At 36.5% G+C, this 16,081-nt stretch overlaps 1 protein-coding gene across 1 annotated transcript in view; it reads left to right on the top strand.

Annotated features, from left to right (window-relative positions):
- The first annotated feature begins 3,129 nt into the window (after positions 1–3,129).
- Positions 3,130–16,081, top strand: part of mpp7b (MAGUK p55 scaffold protein 7b) — a 65,624-nt gene continuing 52,672 nt past the window's right edge. The window contains exons 1-3 of the mRNA XM_058793765.1: positions 3,130–3,179; positions 3,619–3,737; positions 9,835–9,912. Of these exons, the coding sequence (XP_058649748.1) occupies positions 3,152–3,179; positions 3,619–3,737; positions 9,835–9,912 (225 nt within the window). The 5' untranslated portion in view covers positions 3,130–3,151. The remainder of the gene's footprint in view (positions 3,180–3,618; positions 3,738–9,834; positions 9,913–16,081) is intronic.

The raw sequence follows: 16,081 nt of genomic DNA on the forward strand, positions 1-16,081 counted from the left end.
TTATATTGCTGGCAAACTTTTGTTTACATAAACAAAAATGTTTAAATTCATCCATTGTTTATCTTGTTTATTGTTGAATTTGATCATTTTACGTCTTCTTTGAAATAGTCTTTTTTTTTTTTTTATAAAGGCATTAACATTTTTAAAATATGATCATGATAGTATGTTTGGACCCCCTGTTTCCACTTAACTGAAGAACTGAAGAAAATTGAAATACTCTGAAAAATATAATAACAGGTATCTGGAGTAAAAAGCACACCTATTATTGCTAAATGAACCAATAATTGGCGTGATAAAAAAATAACGTGGCTGACTATTCCGTTTGTTGACAGTAAATGTTCAGAATCAAATAGTCAGTATCATTTATTATGTTGGGTGTCCACAATTGGAGATAATCACAATATTTCGAATTCATTTTAAAATATTACATTTATCATATGATGTTACAAAAAATAAATCATATTTATTGTTGGTATATAAATTATTATGAGATCACCTTCAAGCAGTGTAAGAAGTTTATTATTATTATTAATTTTAATTTTTCATTATAAAATGTATTTATTATTTTATTTTATTTTTATATTATTTTATCTATCAAAATATATTATCTCTGTATTATATAAACAGAAAATGTTACAAACTTTGCTGGAGTGATTGTTTTAAACAATTATTGAAATAAGAAAATTTTTACTAAATATAGTATTTTAGCCATTTATCAATACTATTTTATCTATTATTGTATCTACTGTTTTATCTTGAAATAAGACCCCTCCCTCACCACATTTACATACATTTATATGTTGTTAAACAAAACATAATTATTGGTAAGCTAAGACTTATACAACCCGAATTCCGGAAATGTTGGGACGTTTTTTAAATTTGAATAAAATGAACACTAAAAGATTTTCAAATCATATGAGCCAATATTTTATTCACAATAGAATAGAATATAGAGAACATAACAAATGTTTAAACTGAGAAATTTTTACAATTTGTTCAGTCCATGATTTCCAACAAGAATGTCAAATTTGGACTCGTCTGACCATGGAACACTTTTCCACTTTCTGCTGCACTACAGCTCTCTTTAGTGGTACTGCCTGCACTAGTCCATTTTAAACTAGTCCATTTTAAATGAGCCTTGGCCCACAGGGCACAACAGCGCTTCTGGACCATGTTCACATATGGTTACCTTTTTGCATGATAGAGGTTTAATTGGAATCTGCAGATGGCACGGTGGATTATGTTTACTGACAGTGGTTTCTGGAAGTATTCCTGGGCCCATTTAGTAATGTCAATGACAAAATCATGCCGATGAGTGATGCAGTGTCGTCCGAGGGCCCGAAGACCACAGGCATCCAACAAAGGTCTTCGCCCTTTGTTGCCAACTTTTTTGAGACCTGTAGCAGGCATCAAATTTTAAATGAGCTCATTTAGTGGGTAAAAGTGTCAAATTTATCCGTTTAAACATTTGTTATGTTATCTATGTTCTATTGTGAATAAAATGTTGGCTCATGTGATTTGAAAGTCTTTTAGTTTTCATTTTATTCAAATTTTAAAAACGTTCCAACATTTCCAGAATTCAGGTTGTACTAACACACAAAAAAAAAAAAAAAAAAAAAAAAATATATATATATATATATATATATATATATATATAAATAAATTTAAAAAAATTAATATTGTTTTTAGTTTATTTGTTAAATTGCATTGGTTGTAAACCAGTCCAGCACAAGAGCAACATCTCTGGTGTTCTTTGATTTTTTTCTATAACTGGACTGTAAGGTGCGACAAGGCCATTTTATCAACTATTTACATAAAATAGTCAGTAGTCAGTCAGGTCAGAAAATAAATGTAGTTCAAACATTGTTTAAACTACAGAATTTTTTTTTTCAAATTTGTGTCTGTTTTGCTGTTGCAGAAGGCTGTGGTTTATTTGTGCTATATTGGAGCTAAAGAGGTCAAATGCTGTGCTGCTTTATTGAATGTGTCTGCTTGTCTGTTCCATTTAGGTCATTATTGATGATGATCAATCTGCCTGATAGTTTGTGAGTGAGCCTCTGTCACACTTCATGCAGAGTTTAGAAGTGAACTACTAGACAAGACCATTACTGGAACCTCATTCTGCAGGCCAGGTAAGCTGTAGAATAGCAAAGTTTGATTTATGATACAAATAAGAGTTTTGTGCCAGTCATAGCCCCCCCTTTTTTAATGTTTATTGGGTCTTGTGAGAGATGTTTGAATAATGATATGTACCTACTATGCAAACCACGTACTAGTTAAGTGTAAGCATATAAATTGGGTCAAACACTGACATTCTTAATCCAGTACCAAGTGAACCAATTTTTATTGATTCAGCAAAAAGAACAGTGTGCTATTGCAGTTTGACCATATTGACAGTTAGTGATATTAATTTGGTATATATGAATGATTTTTTGTGTGAGCAGAAGTAAATAATAACATGACATTACAAATTTTTTGAGACTGGAAATACAAAATAATTTGTTATTTTTAATTAAAAAATTATATTTACAGCAATGGAACAACATGTAATCTTCCAATTATAATAATATAATAGTTTATTGTTCATAAGTTTTTTAAATAAGTCTCTTATGCTCACCAAGGCTGCATTTATTTGATCAAAAATACTGCAAAACAAAATAGTGAAATATAATGTGAAAAAAAAAATCTTCTTTATGAGTATATTTTAATAAGTAATTTATTCCTATATGATGGCAAAGCTGAATTTTCAGCAGCCATTACTCTAGTCTTCAGTGCAACATGATCCTTCAGATAATATTTTAATATGCTTATTTGGTGCTCAAAAACATGTCTTATTGTTATTTATCAATGCTGTGCTACTTAGTATCTTTCTGGATTTTTTTCTTTATTTCTTTATTTCATAATTCTGTGATGAAGAGAAAGTTCAAAAGAACAGTGATTATTTGAAATAGATTTTATTTTCTTTGTAACATGTCTTTACCGTTACTTTTGATCAACAATTTGACCCCAAATGGTAGTGTATGACAATGAAATAATACCAAAATATTTTACATTAAATATTAATTCATTAATCCCTTTTTTGTTCTTCTTTCTTTTTTTTCTTTTTTTTTTTCATAAGCAGGGCCTTTATTTGTTGTCTTTCTGTATCATCATGATAAACCCATCATCTGGACCAGGAGGTGAGCAGGATAGTTAAGGGTCATGAATTGGTGCTTGTGTATACTTTGGCTGCAGGCTTGAGTCTGTGGGATGTGGTTACTCTATGGCATTATTTCAGAGGTTTTATGAAAGGTTTGTGGTGTCAGATCGAATTTTGTGTCTCATTTGAAACCTCTCAGTTTCGAGGCTGGTGCACCTCTCCTTACCCCTTAAGTTTAGGTTAATAATAAGGTATGTAAAAAGCAGTTATATCTGGATCTGCATTTAAGCATTCCATTTTAGTTTCACCATAGAGGGTGAGAGTTGCAAACCTTAATTTATTGCCAGTAGAGGGCAATATGTGAATGAGACAAATCACTGATGTCCTACATTTACATGCCAATTAAATTAAAGAAAATGTACAGCATAAGAATAGAAATGAATAATTCAGACTGTTTATCATATTCCTCTCATCTTTAGGTGTGTGTAGGTTACTGGCCTCTTTGCTTTATGGGCTGGAGTCTCATATGGACAGCTCAGAGGACAGCACTTTTCTACAGGACATGCTCATGGGCAATACTCTGCATCTGCTTATTAAGGTCAGACTTTTTATTTTAGCAGCAATCAGTATATGAGTGTTGTTAGCCCACTTTATTGACTGCTTACCAGGGCTACAACTTGAATTGGGTGAAATTATTTAGATTAAGTTGCTGGCTTGACCATAAGAAGGTTCACCTGCATATTTACACAACCACTCTTCATTCATTCATTCACTGATTCTGTGACTCACTGACTCATTCATACACTCACTGTCTTGATCAGTCATTCACTTACCCGTTCATTCATTTAATTCACCCAATCACTAATTTTTGCATTCACTGACTTCAGGCTGGAATACACTACATGATTTTGAACATATTTTTGCCCTGGTTTGCACCTTGGATGAGTCAACACTAGCTGCAGAAAGTCAGTCTGCAGATTATGAGCAGTTAGAGTTGACAGATTTCATGGAAAACTGTGTAGAGCATGATGGACACAAAATATGATTGTTTAGCTTCAGACTGGAATTCCATCGAGTCATCACTCTTAAAAGAAATGGTTCTGAATGGTACCAGATTAGGGTTCTTTGGCTTGTAACAGAACACTTTTTGGTGAACCCTTTTTATAAGGTTTGATGAAGAATCATGCTTTGAGAGTGCTATAGAGGACCTTAAAAGTGTTATAAATAAGTATTTTAATTTATTATAAATAATTATAATTGAATAATATTGTTTTTAACCCTATATCTGCTTGTTCTTATAATATATTGTAGCCCCCATTAGGATTTTGCTAAAAAAAAAAAAATAAAATGGCAAAATGAAAATTAGCAATGAAAATGATGCAATCAAGTTCCAGTAATATCCGGTCAAGTTCCATTCTATAATGCCTTTAATGTGTTTATTTTGAGTGGCAATTTCTTTCTGCAGATGATGAGGTTGTGGGATGTAACAGCATCTAAGTCAAAATACACACATAGTTTAGAGATACAAAGTGTGTCTTCAGTAGTTTAAAAAGATTTACTGTATGTTTATGAAGGCCCAAAGCAGAGTGAGCCCTTCACAATGTTAAAAGGAAAAAGCGACAAAGTCATGGGAAAGCTTTAATGTTTTGTTGTTCTTCTTGTTTGTTTTTTGGTGACTGGGAAACAATTTCATATTTCAGTTCCTTCCTTCATTCATTGAGTGAATTACTCACTTCAATCACTCATTTCAATCACATATTTGTCCAGTCATTCACTTCATGGGGCTGTGTATTCCCTAGTTGCTTCTGAGAGTATTTTCAAACATATTAATGAATTTTATTAGGTTTTGCATTTGGATATACTGTATATCTAGACATTAAAGATTGTCTTTTATTTTTATTATTATTATTATTTTTTAACTGTGGGTGATTTGTGCATTGTACACCAACAACAACAAAAAAGGTCTGTTTTTTTTGTTTGTTTGTTTGTTTGTTTGTTTTAACTATGAAGATTACAAGTGTGACTTCTTTTTTAAAGACCATTTAGCAGTTTTTCTTAGATATCATAGGTGCCACAAAAGTCACCAAGTTTCATACCATTCAGAGGCTACATCCGAACATACAGTTTTTCGGTCTAAAATGACCAGAGACCACCAGAGGGTTAATCATTCACTCATTGACTCACTCTGTTTTAGTTACGGGCACCAGGCACACTTTAGAATGAAATCTTTTGAAAGCTGAATTCTCCAAACACTGCAGCAAGTGCACACCCAGCATCATCATTTGCTGGCAGACGGGTCTAATGAATCCAGCACATGCTGTCTGCGACACGGAGAAAGGGGGAGGCGAGGAGAAAGGCAGGAGAGGTCGAAGGGGAAGGGGAGACTGTGATAAAAGCCCAAATACAGCTCAGCTGGACTGTTGGGTGCTCTGTTCCATGAGTCACGTGGATCTGTGAAGTGTTCAGTGCTCCTTCTGGATGTTGCTCTTTGAATGCTAAGGAAGGATCATATTTTCCAATCAATCTGACTTTTCGCTTTCCTTAGAGAAACAGCATAACCGCTCAAAAATAGTTATTCCTATCATTGGTACAAAAATACTTCAAATGCATGCCAGAAACAATATTATATAACATAATAATGAATACCTACAGTACATTAAATACCAGTAGCATTTATGGCTTTTACCTCATGATATATTGTAAAACACAATGCACATGCAAACATGTGCAGATAAAATGAAACACATCCATGAGGTTCATGAGGACAAAATATCCATGAAGAATTTTTATTTTTATTATACTTTAATATTTTATTTAGCAAGGATGCATTTAAGTGATCAGTGACAAGAGACAGTACAAACCTTTACATCATCACAAATAGTACAGCAGGGAGAATTGTGGCTCTGTCTTTAAATAATTTTAGCTAATACTCAGCTAATGATGTATAAAGGAAGCCCTACTACTTGCACATGGCTATAATATTAAAGGTTAAAATTAACAATTATTCCAAACTAGTCCAAATTCAATTCAATATTTTTTATCAACACTCAAATAAAAATGTATGCAAACATGTAAATTGTACTTAAGGTAGTTTTTAAATTACCCTATACATCTAATTATAAAATTCTTATGTTTCTACTCTGATTCGTTGTTGATTTAAAGGCTAGGTCTATTCATTTACACAGTGGTTGTTATAACTTTTCATGACAGATTTATTTAAAGAAACATTAAATATTTAAGACATAACAGGTAGGGCTGTGAATCTTTGGATAAACAGCGAATTGATTCAATTAAATGATTCAATTAAACAATTCGATTCAAGAACGATTTTTGCAAATTCAGAATGATTCGATTCGATCCAATTCACAGTTAAATTCGATGTGATAATTTGATTAATGATTCGATTCTGCATTCTTTAAGTGCAATCACAGGATTATTAAAATGCTTCCCCTAAATTCCCCTAAATGCACATTTCTTCATATTAAGCTTAAAACGTGTTTTAATGTCACTGTTGATGAGGATTGTATGATCTTTGAATAATATCGGTCTTTAAATGCAAAATATTGTGATAGCGTACCTGAAGTATGCTTACAATAGTTTCACTTTTAGCACAATCAAATGTACTTCATTATATCTTTAGTTGTTCTTCAGCACTACTTCCTCACAATTAAAGTGCATTAAGTAAAAAATTAGTTGTTCCAATTTAGCAGACTTTAAGTTTACCAGTTTGGCAATTGCAGGGTATTTTTATTAAGCACTTAAATATGTAAGTGTACTTGTAATTTGAATGATTTATTGTTATTTATCATTCAGTGGAACTGTACGTATGCTTTTAGACCAGGGATATACAACGTTGGTCCTGGAGTGCTGATGTCCTGCAGAGTTTAGCTCCAACCCTAATAAAACACACCTGGACAAGCTAATCAAGTTCTTCAGGATTACTAGGGCTACAGGTGAGTCTTTTTTAGGGTTGGAGCTAAACTCTTCAGGACATCGGCACTCCAGGACCGATGTTGCCTATCCCTGTTTTAGACACTTACATTGTTTTTGCTCTGTCCAAATGTGCAGCCTTCAATTGCTCATGTAATTTCAATGGTATGACCGGGAGCCATTGAAAAACTACATAAAAGTAAAACTACTTTACTAAGTAAAACTATTTTACTTTAGCAATACTGGCCACGAGTACTAAGGAGATATCACACATGGGCTCAATTTGGCTGGTCAGAAAATGTTTCGGTGTACAGAGCGCAAACGCATCAGCGTGAACGAGAGATGTGAGTGCACGAACTACGCTATTCAATGTCTCCATTAATTTGTGCTTGTAGTAATTTAATGTGTATCAATTTTGAAGCAGTGAATCTCTATAGAAATCACGAATCATTAGATTCGTAGCATTTTAAATCGATTAATGGCTGAAATCAATGATTCACGACAACAATTCATAAACGATGCATATGCATCGTCAGGGTTTCTAATCGATGCATCAAGAAAATGAGTGAATCGTTACACCCCTAGTAACAGGTAAAATATACGGATATATATACAGTCATGTTTATTTTGTACTCTAACTAGTAGTAAAGAGGAAGAGATGATCGCGTTCACTCAAGCTCCATGCTGTGGTTTGAAATGAGTCACCTGTATAGCTATGTATGACATCACATCAAAGAGTGTCAAAATGACATTTATTGTTTGAATTTCCTGATAAAATGGAAATTTTGAAAGATGACATTTTGATTCTTATCGAAAATAACAAAACGCAAAGCTTATTATTGCACAGCAGGAGAACTATAATGTCTAGTGAGGTTTTATTCATGCATTAACTGAAAAAAAAAAAAGATTAAAAGGTAGATCTTGGGATTTAAGAATTGATATCGATTTGTTAAAAGGAAGATATATAAAATCATGACAACTCTGTATTAATCTTAAATTATAATAAAGTTTCACATTCTGGTTTTATTTTATTTTTGGTCAAATAAATGCAGCCTTGGTGAACATAAGATATTCTTTCAAAAACATTAAAACATTTTGCTAGAACCAGACTTTTGAATGCTTGTGTATGTACAGTATGTATATAGGAAAGTATGTTTTCTGTACTGTAATTTAATCATATAGTTCATTTTATGAAAAATGAGAGCAATTTTTAAAATACAAACATTTCACGTAGTTTTAAATTAAAATGAGGTCGAAAGAAACCTACATGCAATGATTATAGAATAATTCTAAAATAGTTTTAGATTAATTATAGCATGTGAAACCGCAGTAAACTGCTGCTTGAAACTTTCCCCACACACACCTGTTGAGGGGCCATTAAAAAGAAAAGTGTTTGTTACATCGACAAGCATATCTCCAGAGGCAAGCTATGAATTTACTTTATGTGCAAGACATTTCAGCATGAGTCTGAAATGTCTTAAATTGATATACCAATTCTCACCACACAACAACTAATGTCAGAGTCCATCTCAGCAGCGAACACAAACATGCAACTAAAGGATTATACTAAGAATGCACAAAGAGAAAGTTTTTGCTTTTTTGCCATATGACTGTACAGGAAATCAGAGCTTTTTTGTGTTGGAAAATAAGCAATTATATTGCCATTACAAACAATAAGAAACTTTACAATAAATGTACCAAAAGAATCTGAAATAAATATGCAGTCTGAGTCAGAATATACATCATCATAACAGTTTGTTTTTGTGCAATATATCATTGGGTTCACAAAATGGCAATTCCCTTATTGTGGAAATAAATATTTAATATATTTATTTAAACGGTAACACTTTACAATAAGGTTCATTAGTTAACTACATTAGTTAACATGAACTAATAATGAACTGCACTTATACAGCGTTTATTAATCTTTGTTAATGTTAATTTCAACATTTAATAATACATTATTAAAATCTTGTTAACATTAGGTAATGCACTGTGAACTAACATGAACTAACAATGAACATCTGTATTTTTATTAACTAACGTTAGCGAAGATTAGTAAATACAGTAACAAATGTATTGCTCATGGTTAGTTCATGTTAGTTAATACATTAACTAATGTTTAAATAATGAACTTTATTGTAAAGTGTTACCATTTAAACATATGTATTTAGATTATTTGCTTCCTATATTTAAGGTGTGATATTTGACACATTGATTTGCATTAAGAAACAGCAAGAAACATCTATAGCAAGTGTGTTAAGGTGCTTTACGTGCAGTTTTGTGTTAACAAAGAATGTGGCCCCAAACCTACAAGCCAAAATGTATCTGGTTTTAGTGTGTGACATCATCTTTTAAAAAATGTAAAATTGTTTTACTTAATACATCTGTTATGAAACATGTTCGTCTTTATGAGCTCTGTTAGCTGTGTGAGGGCCATAAATATGATTACATCTTTCTTGGCTGATATTCTAATAGCTTTAGCATTGCCTACACCATACAGTCCAGCCAATGGATAGACAGACAGATAAACAATAAACAAACAAAATTCCTTGGGGTTTTTTTTGTTTTTGTTTTTTTTATAGATTTGACTGATATATTACCCTTCGAATACTTCTGCTTATCAGACTGTGTGATATATCACTCACATAATGCAGAGAAACATTTTGCTACTAGATGAATTTCAGGGGTGAGGGTCAACAGGGTGAACAGTAACCCTCTGGGAATCAGACGGCAGTCTAATGCCACTTCTCTTCTCCTCACAGGTCTATGACAGGCTGCAGAAGTACAGAGCCCAGCGGCCTGCTCCACTGTTGGAAAGTGCACAGGGCCTGGCTCGGGACGTAAGTTCTCCTCTGGGGCATCTAGTGGTTTTTGTCTCCAGACCAGAGTGATCAGACAATCCAGCAGAGCTGGGACGGGATTCAGTTGCAAGACCTTTAGTCTGTTTAGTGTTGTCGGTTTGAAATGTACTGGAAGGGATTACTTGTGAACACCCCAGTGTCACATAAATACATGTGTAGCTTCACAGACACTCATTTATTTATTGCATTTTTTATTATTATTTTTTTTAATTTGGCCGTACCTATTTATATTCAAGGCCAAAATGCCATTTTTGTGTGTCAATGCCCAGCATGACCCAATTTTCCCTTAGCTCTTTAAAACTGCAGTGTATAATTTCTGCACCACCAGCATGACAAACTGGAAATTAGTTAAAAAATAATTATTGTTTCAAACAAGTTTTCCGAAAAACCCTATCATCTGCATTGGTCAAAGAAATAAATAGTCCTGTCCTAAATTCACATCACTGGTTGAGCCAATATTGCTACGTCAGTGACTTGTTTCAGGAAGTAAGGAAAGATTTGATAAAAAGCTCAGGTTTTAATACAGATTATTTGTTAAATATAATTTATATTATTATATGGCATTAAATGTGCATGTAGCAAATTAGCTCAAAAGGGAAATGTATGTAAATAATTACAATTAATTACAATTAATTATGATCTATGATCCAGCGAACATTCAGTGTATGTTCATATCAACTCTAAGAAAGGATATTTCCGTGGCCACTGAAAATACTTTCCTATTAATGCATTAGAGCATGAAGCGAGGGTCAAAATCGAAATTAAGACATTAATTTGCAAGGCAGAACCAGAAACTCATGTAATTTGTGCACACAACTTTTATTAACTAGACGCTAACACACATAACTAATCTAAACAAACAAACAAACATACATACATACACTCACGCGTACATACAAAAGGGGAGCTAAAGTGGATGAATGAAGCCAATAGAGAAACCAGAGAATGCAGTTATGGAAAGAGTCAGATAACCACCTGAGTAAAACCATCAGCACCGTTTATAATCGGGTCTATAGCTTATACTAAACCTCTGTTTTGTTTAGTTAAATGTACGATACTTGCATTGCCTTTGTCGTTGACAAGTGTCCGGATGCAGTCTCGGATGAAAGTTTTGATGGTTTTGGTTGAAGGTTTTGGACTCGCGATCACGTTCTTCCGGGTTGAAGAGTGATGAATTCCAAAGATGTCCTGACTCGATGGTGATTGGGAGTTTCTTCCCAGGTAGAAAGTGAAAAAAGAGCTAAGAAAGAGATCTGCTGAGATCCGAGGATCTTGGCTGAATGGAAAGTCAAGGCCGAAGGCCTGGTGCAAAACTTAAGGGTCGCTGAGGAGCTCACATCCTTCTCATCCTCTTAGGATCTAACAGAACAGCAGACTGGAATATGTTGGAGCCCACCGGGTACGCCCACACCGGCTTAGGCTCTCCACACGGGCAGCAGTCAGGAGATTTAGCAGAAGAGCTTTAGCAGAAGAGACCAGCGGAACTGTGCGTGAGCCCTTTAAGCTCTGAGAAGAGTCACGTCTTTCAGGATGGGCTTGACCAATGAGAAAGGCTGAATTTCCAAGCGGGAGTTTGGAAATACTGGGGGGTTTTATGACCCTTTGTCTGAGAGCATGATAATTTGCATATGAACTGGATTGGAAGTTGATATACAAACTATTAAAGATTCTTAGAATACTAATATGTTACGTAGGTATCAACATATAATATACACTCTCAATTAGATCATCCGGAGACAAATTGATAGAGACCAAACATGGTATAAGTAAGGTGATATTAACTAGTGATCTATCATAAGCATGCATAAAACAGGATACAATACACAAGAACACATACAAGAACAGTAACAATATACACAATGGCCTGAAGGATATGTGTGTTCATTCAAAGAAAGGTTTTCCTATGAATTAATTAGAGAAGAGTCCATTTTATGGGCATTATGCTTCTTTCCTAAGGGGAAATAAAATGAGTGTTGCTCTGCCCGCATTCCTTTGAGCAATAAAACTAGTGTTATCAGATTGGTTGCCATGGTAACCGGGGGCCTGGAGTCATTCACAGACATGCTAGCACCCAGTATGTGTATTGGGTGAGGGGTCTGTAACTATTTGTTAATCTAATGACTAATTGATTTTGTTAAATCTAATGAAAAATTGTGTGTCTGATTGGTCCAAATGCTACATGTACTATTGTGAATGTGAACAATAATAATTTCTGTTTACTTTGCTCAAATATTGAGTTTGGACTGCTACAGAGAGAAACTAGTAGCCAGACAACAATATCTCCTGTGTTGTCTCCAGTGATTTCCAACGTTAACTCCAGCAATCTCCAGCGTTATCTCCAGCGATCTCCTACATCTCCATAAGTACTCTCCTGTGTATGTATTTGTCTCTTCTGCTCCCCTTTGTAGTATGCTGCTCTGATATCCTACGAAAGACATCATTATTAGTATTGCTGCTCTATATCTGCAATATCTCTATCTCTGCTCATTTACTTAGCTGTCATTATTCTACAACTGTGCAATAAATACCTTCGATTGGGTTCCTAACATTTTGTCTACTGTGTTTGGTGTTCTGTGACAGATGGCCAGACCACAACTCATCATGAACCTTGCAGACACCGCTCCCTTGATCCATTTTAATGAAGAGCTCTCCAATGGGCAGAAACGATATGGAATCAAGCTGGTCCTGCCACTCAGTCAAGTCAGAACTTCATATCCCATTACTATGAGGTTTTTGAACGTCCTTTTGGTGATACTTCAGTCAGTGAACAACTCTATCAGTTACGTCAAGGAAAACCTCAATTATAGATTATGCTTTAAAGTTTTTGACCCTCACACTTGCCAGTGACTGGAATGAGCCAACATTGTTGGCAACATACCAAAAAGGACTGGAACTAGTGTTACGGCTGCAACACACTGCTTACAACAACTCCAGTGGGCTTGCATGATTCATTCAGCTGTCCATCGCGTGGCTCACTGGATGAAGAATTGCTTCAATGATACATCTCACCTGCACCTCCTATCTTCATTCCCAGCCAGCTTCGTTTGAGTCTCCAGAACCAGGCCACAAACCGATGCAGATTGACACTTGCCCTCGGCAGAGGGTCAATGCTGGCATACCCTTCATCTCTATCTATATTACAGAACAGTTAGACATGTGGTATCTACATGTCCCATCAAGCCCCCACAACCTTTAGTGAGTTTCATCACTTATTGTAATCTCCATGCCAAGCCTTTAGCCACCATTGTAACTCTTACTGTCTCCAATGCCTCTCTATCTGTTTCTGCTTTTATAGATTCAGGGTCAGTCGGCAACTTAATATCTGGAACGCTCTGAATAATCCCTGTGAATCTCCATACAAGATCTTCTCAATAATAGGAAAACCTCTGTCATGGCACAATCTGTCTGTCACAATGTCTGGTTGGTGTGCCCATGTAAGACCACTAGAGGGCACGTTTCTTTATTGTGTTTGTTTCTCTGGACTTCAGTTCCCATCACCCTTTGCAATGACAATTAAGTCTCATTTTATTCAGCTGTGTCTCATTTCCTTGTTAACTTAACCTCATATAAGCCCAGTTCTCTGTGTCTTTGGTTGCTGGTTTATTATTATAGCATTTATTGTAAAAATCCAAAAACAAAGAATAATCCAAATCAGCGCATTCTTTGTTTTTGGATTTTTACAATAAATGCTGCTTTTGGATCTGCTTGTTTTGGAGTATTCCGTGACAGAATAAACCAGCCATTTACAGATCCAGCCATTTACAGATCCAGCAGCTAGACTGAGCTATCGACTTGTGGACCATGGGCATTCGAATTCTTCCTCCTGTTTCTAAGAAAGTGCGGAAAGCTCAGCTTAGGATGTTGGCGGATCTTCGGCAACAGGGGATGCAAGTGGATGGACTGGCACAGACTTTTTGGACATTGGTGGTAGGATTGGAACTTTGGCATTCTGAGCTCAGCAAGATTTTTAATGGTTGCCTAGACAATCCCTTGCCTCCTTGGGAGATGGAGAGGCTTAAAACTCCTGACTTTTGGAGTTTTATTGATTATCTCTGTTACCGCAATTTAGTAGCATCATGTTGATCTGAGCCGATTACAGTGCCCCCGGAGATACCCGAGTCTGCTCCAGCTGATAGTGAATCTTCACAGTCTCTGTCTCGCAAGCGAAGGTCAAGGAGGAAGATGGCAGCAATGATTACCCCGGTGGTTCTGAGTCTGGTAGTCCTGGAGGACCTGACTCCGGTGATATCGAGTCCGGTGGTCCTGGAGGACCCGATTTCAGTGGTCCTGAGTTTGGTGGTCCTGGAGGATCTGACTCCAGTGGTCCCGAATCTGGTGGTCCTGGAGGACCTGACTCTGGTGGTCTCAGAACTCGCCACAGAATGGCCCAATTTCACTGCTGCTGCCATTATCAAAAAGGCCGTCTTTGCCTTTGGCCTCTGCACTGTCCTGCATGCTTGGGTGCATTCAGAGTCCACTCATGAGCCCGCTCCAGTCCGAGAGCCCTCACAGTCCACTCCAGAGTCTGCTCCAGTCTGGGAGCCCTCAGAGTCCACTCCAGAGCCCGCTCTTGCCCAGGAGCCCTCAGAGTCCACTCATGAACCCGCTCCAGTCCGGGATCCTCCAGAGTCTGCTCCAGTCCGGGAGCCCTCAGATTCTGCTCCAGTCCGGGAGCCCTCAGATTCTGCTCCAGTCCGGGAGCCCTCAGAGTCCACTCCAGAGCTCACTCCCGAGCCTGCACCAGTCTATGAGTCCGCTCCAGAGCCCAATCAAGTCTACGAGTTCATTCCAGAGTTCTCTTCAGTCTATGAGCCTGCTCCAGTTTATGAGTTCACTCCCGAGCCTGCACCAGTCTATGAGTCCGCTCCAGAGCCCACTCAAGTTTATGAGTTCACTCCTGAACTTTTAGTCTGCCCTTTTACGGTCAAGGAGACCATTGCTGAGCTGCCGTCTGATATCCACTCCTTAAAGGGGAAGTAATGTCACAATGTCCGGTCGTTGTGCCCATTTAAGGCCACTAGAGGGCACGTTTCTTTATTGTGTTTGTTTCTCTGGACTTAAGTTCCCATAACCCTTTGCTTTGACAATTAAGTCTAATTTTATTCAGCTGTGTCTCATTTCCTTGTTAAGTTATCCTCATATAAGCCCAGTTCTCTGTGTCTTTGGTTGCTGGTTTATTATTTTCTGTTATGTGTTTTCTGATGCTCTGTTTTGCGCTGATTTGGATAATTCTTTGTTTTGGGAATTTTTTTTTACAATAAATGCTGCTTTTGGATCTGCTTGTTTTGGAGAATTCCGTGACACTGTCACTGTGTGGGTCCAATAAGGCTGCTGTTGGGCTGCTTGCAAGTAGAAGACATCACTTTCCTGGTTCTGGAAAAGTCAACAGTGATCATCATCTTGGAGCACCCATGGCTCGTTAAGGATTCACCTATAGTATCCTGGTCTACTGGACATATCCTGAAGTGGGGTCCTCAGTATATCATTTATTGCTTTCCATCAGTTCCTCCATCCAAGTTGTCTGTGCTTGAAGTAAATTCCATCCCTATTGAGAGCCCAATCGAACAAAAGTCTGTCAAAGATCCTTCCTGTACTTCTCACTTCAAGGAAGTCTTCTGCCCCAAGTAAGCCTCCAAATTACCACCTCACTGACAATGGGGCTGCACTGTTGATCTACTGCCCGTTGAACCAGTGCCTACAGAAAAGATTTATTAACTGTCATTCCTGAACAGAAGTCCATGGAAGAGTACTTGGAAGAAGCACTACCCTAGGGCTACATTCATCCACCAACATACCCTGCTGCTTCTAGTTTCTTATTTGTGGTGAAAAAGTACAGAGTATCCGTATCAATCACCAGTCTCTTAACAAGCTTACTATGAAATACAGGTACCTTCTTCCACTCATCCTGGCTACTTTGGAATTGTTGTGTGAAGCTATCATCTTCATGAAGCTCGACCTTTGAAGCATATACAACTTAATTCGGATAATAAATTTGAATGGAAAACAGCTTTTGTGGCCCCTACTCTACTGCGTCATGCCTCAGTAGTGGCCTGGTCAGTGCCCCCTCTGTATTCCAAGGGTCCATGAGTATGGTGATCCAGGAGTACCTCCATCTTTTTGTCCTGGTTTACATCAATGACATTCATTG

This window comes from Onychostoma macrolepis, chromosome 02 (genome assembly GCF_012432095.1).
Source record: "Onychostoma macrolepis isolate SWU-2019 chromosome 02, ASM1243209v1, whole genome shotgun sequence".
NCBI lineage: Eukaryota > Metazoa > Chordata > Actinopteri > Cypriniformes > Cyprinidae > Onychostoma > Onychostoma macrolepis.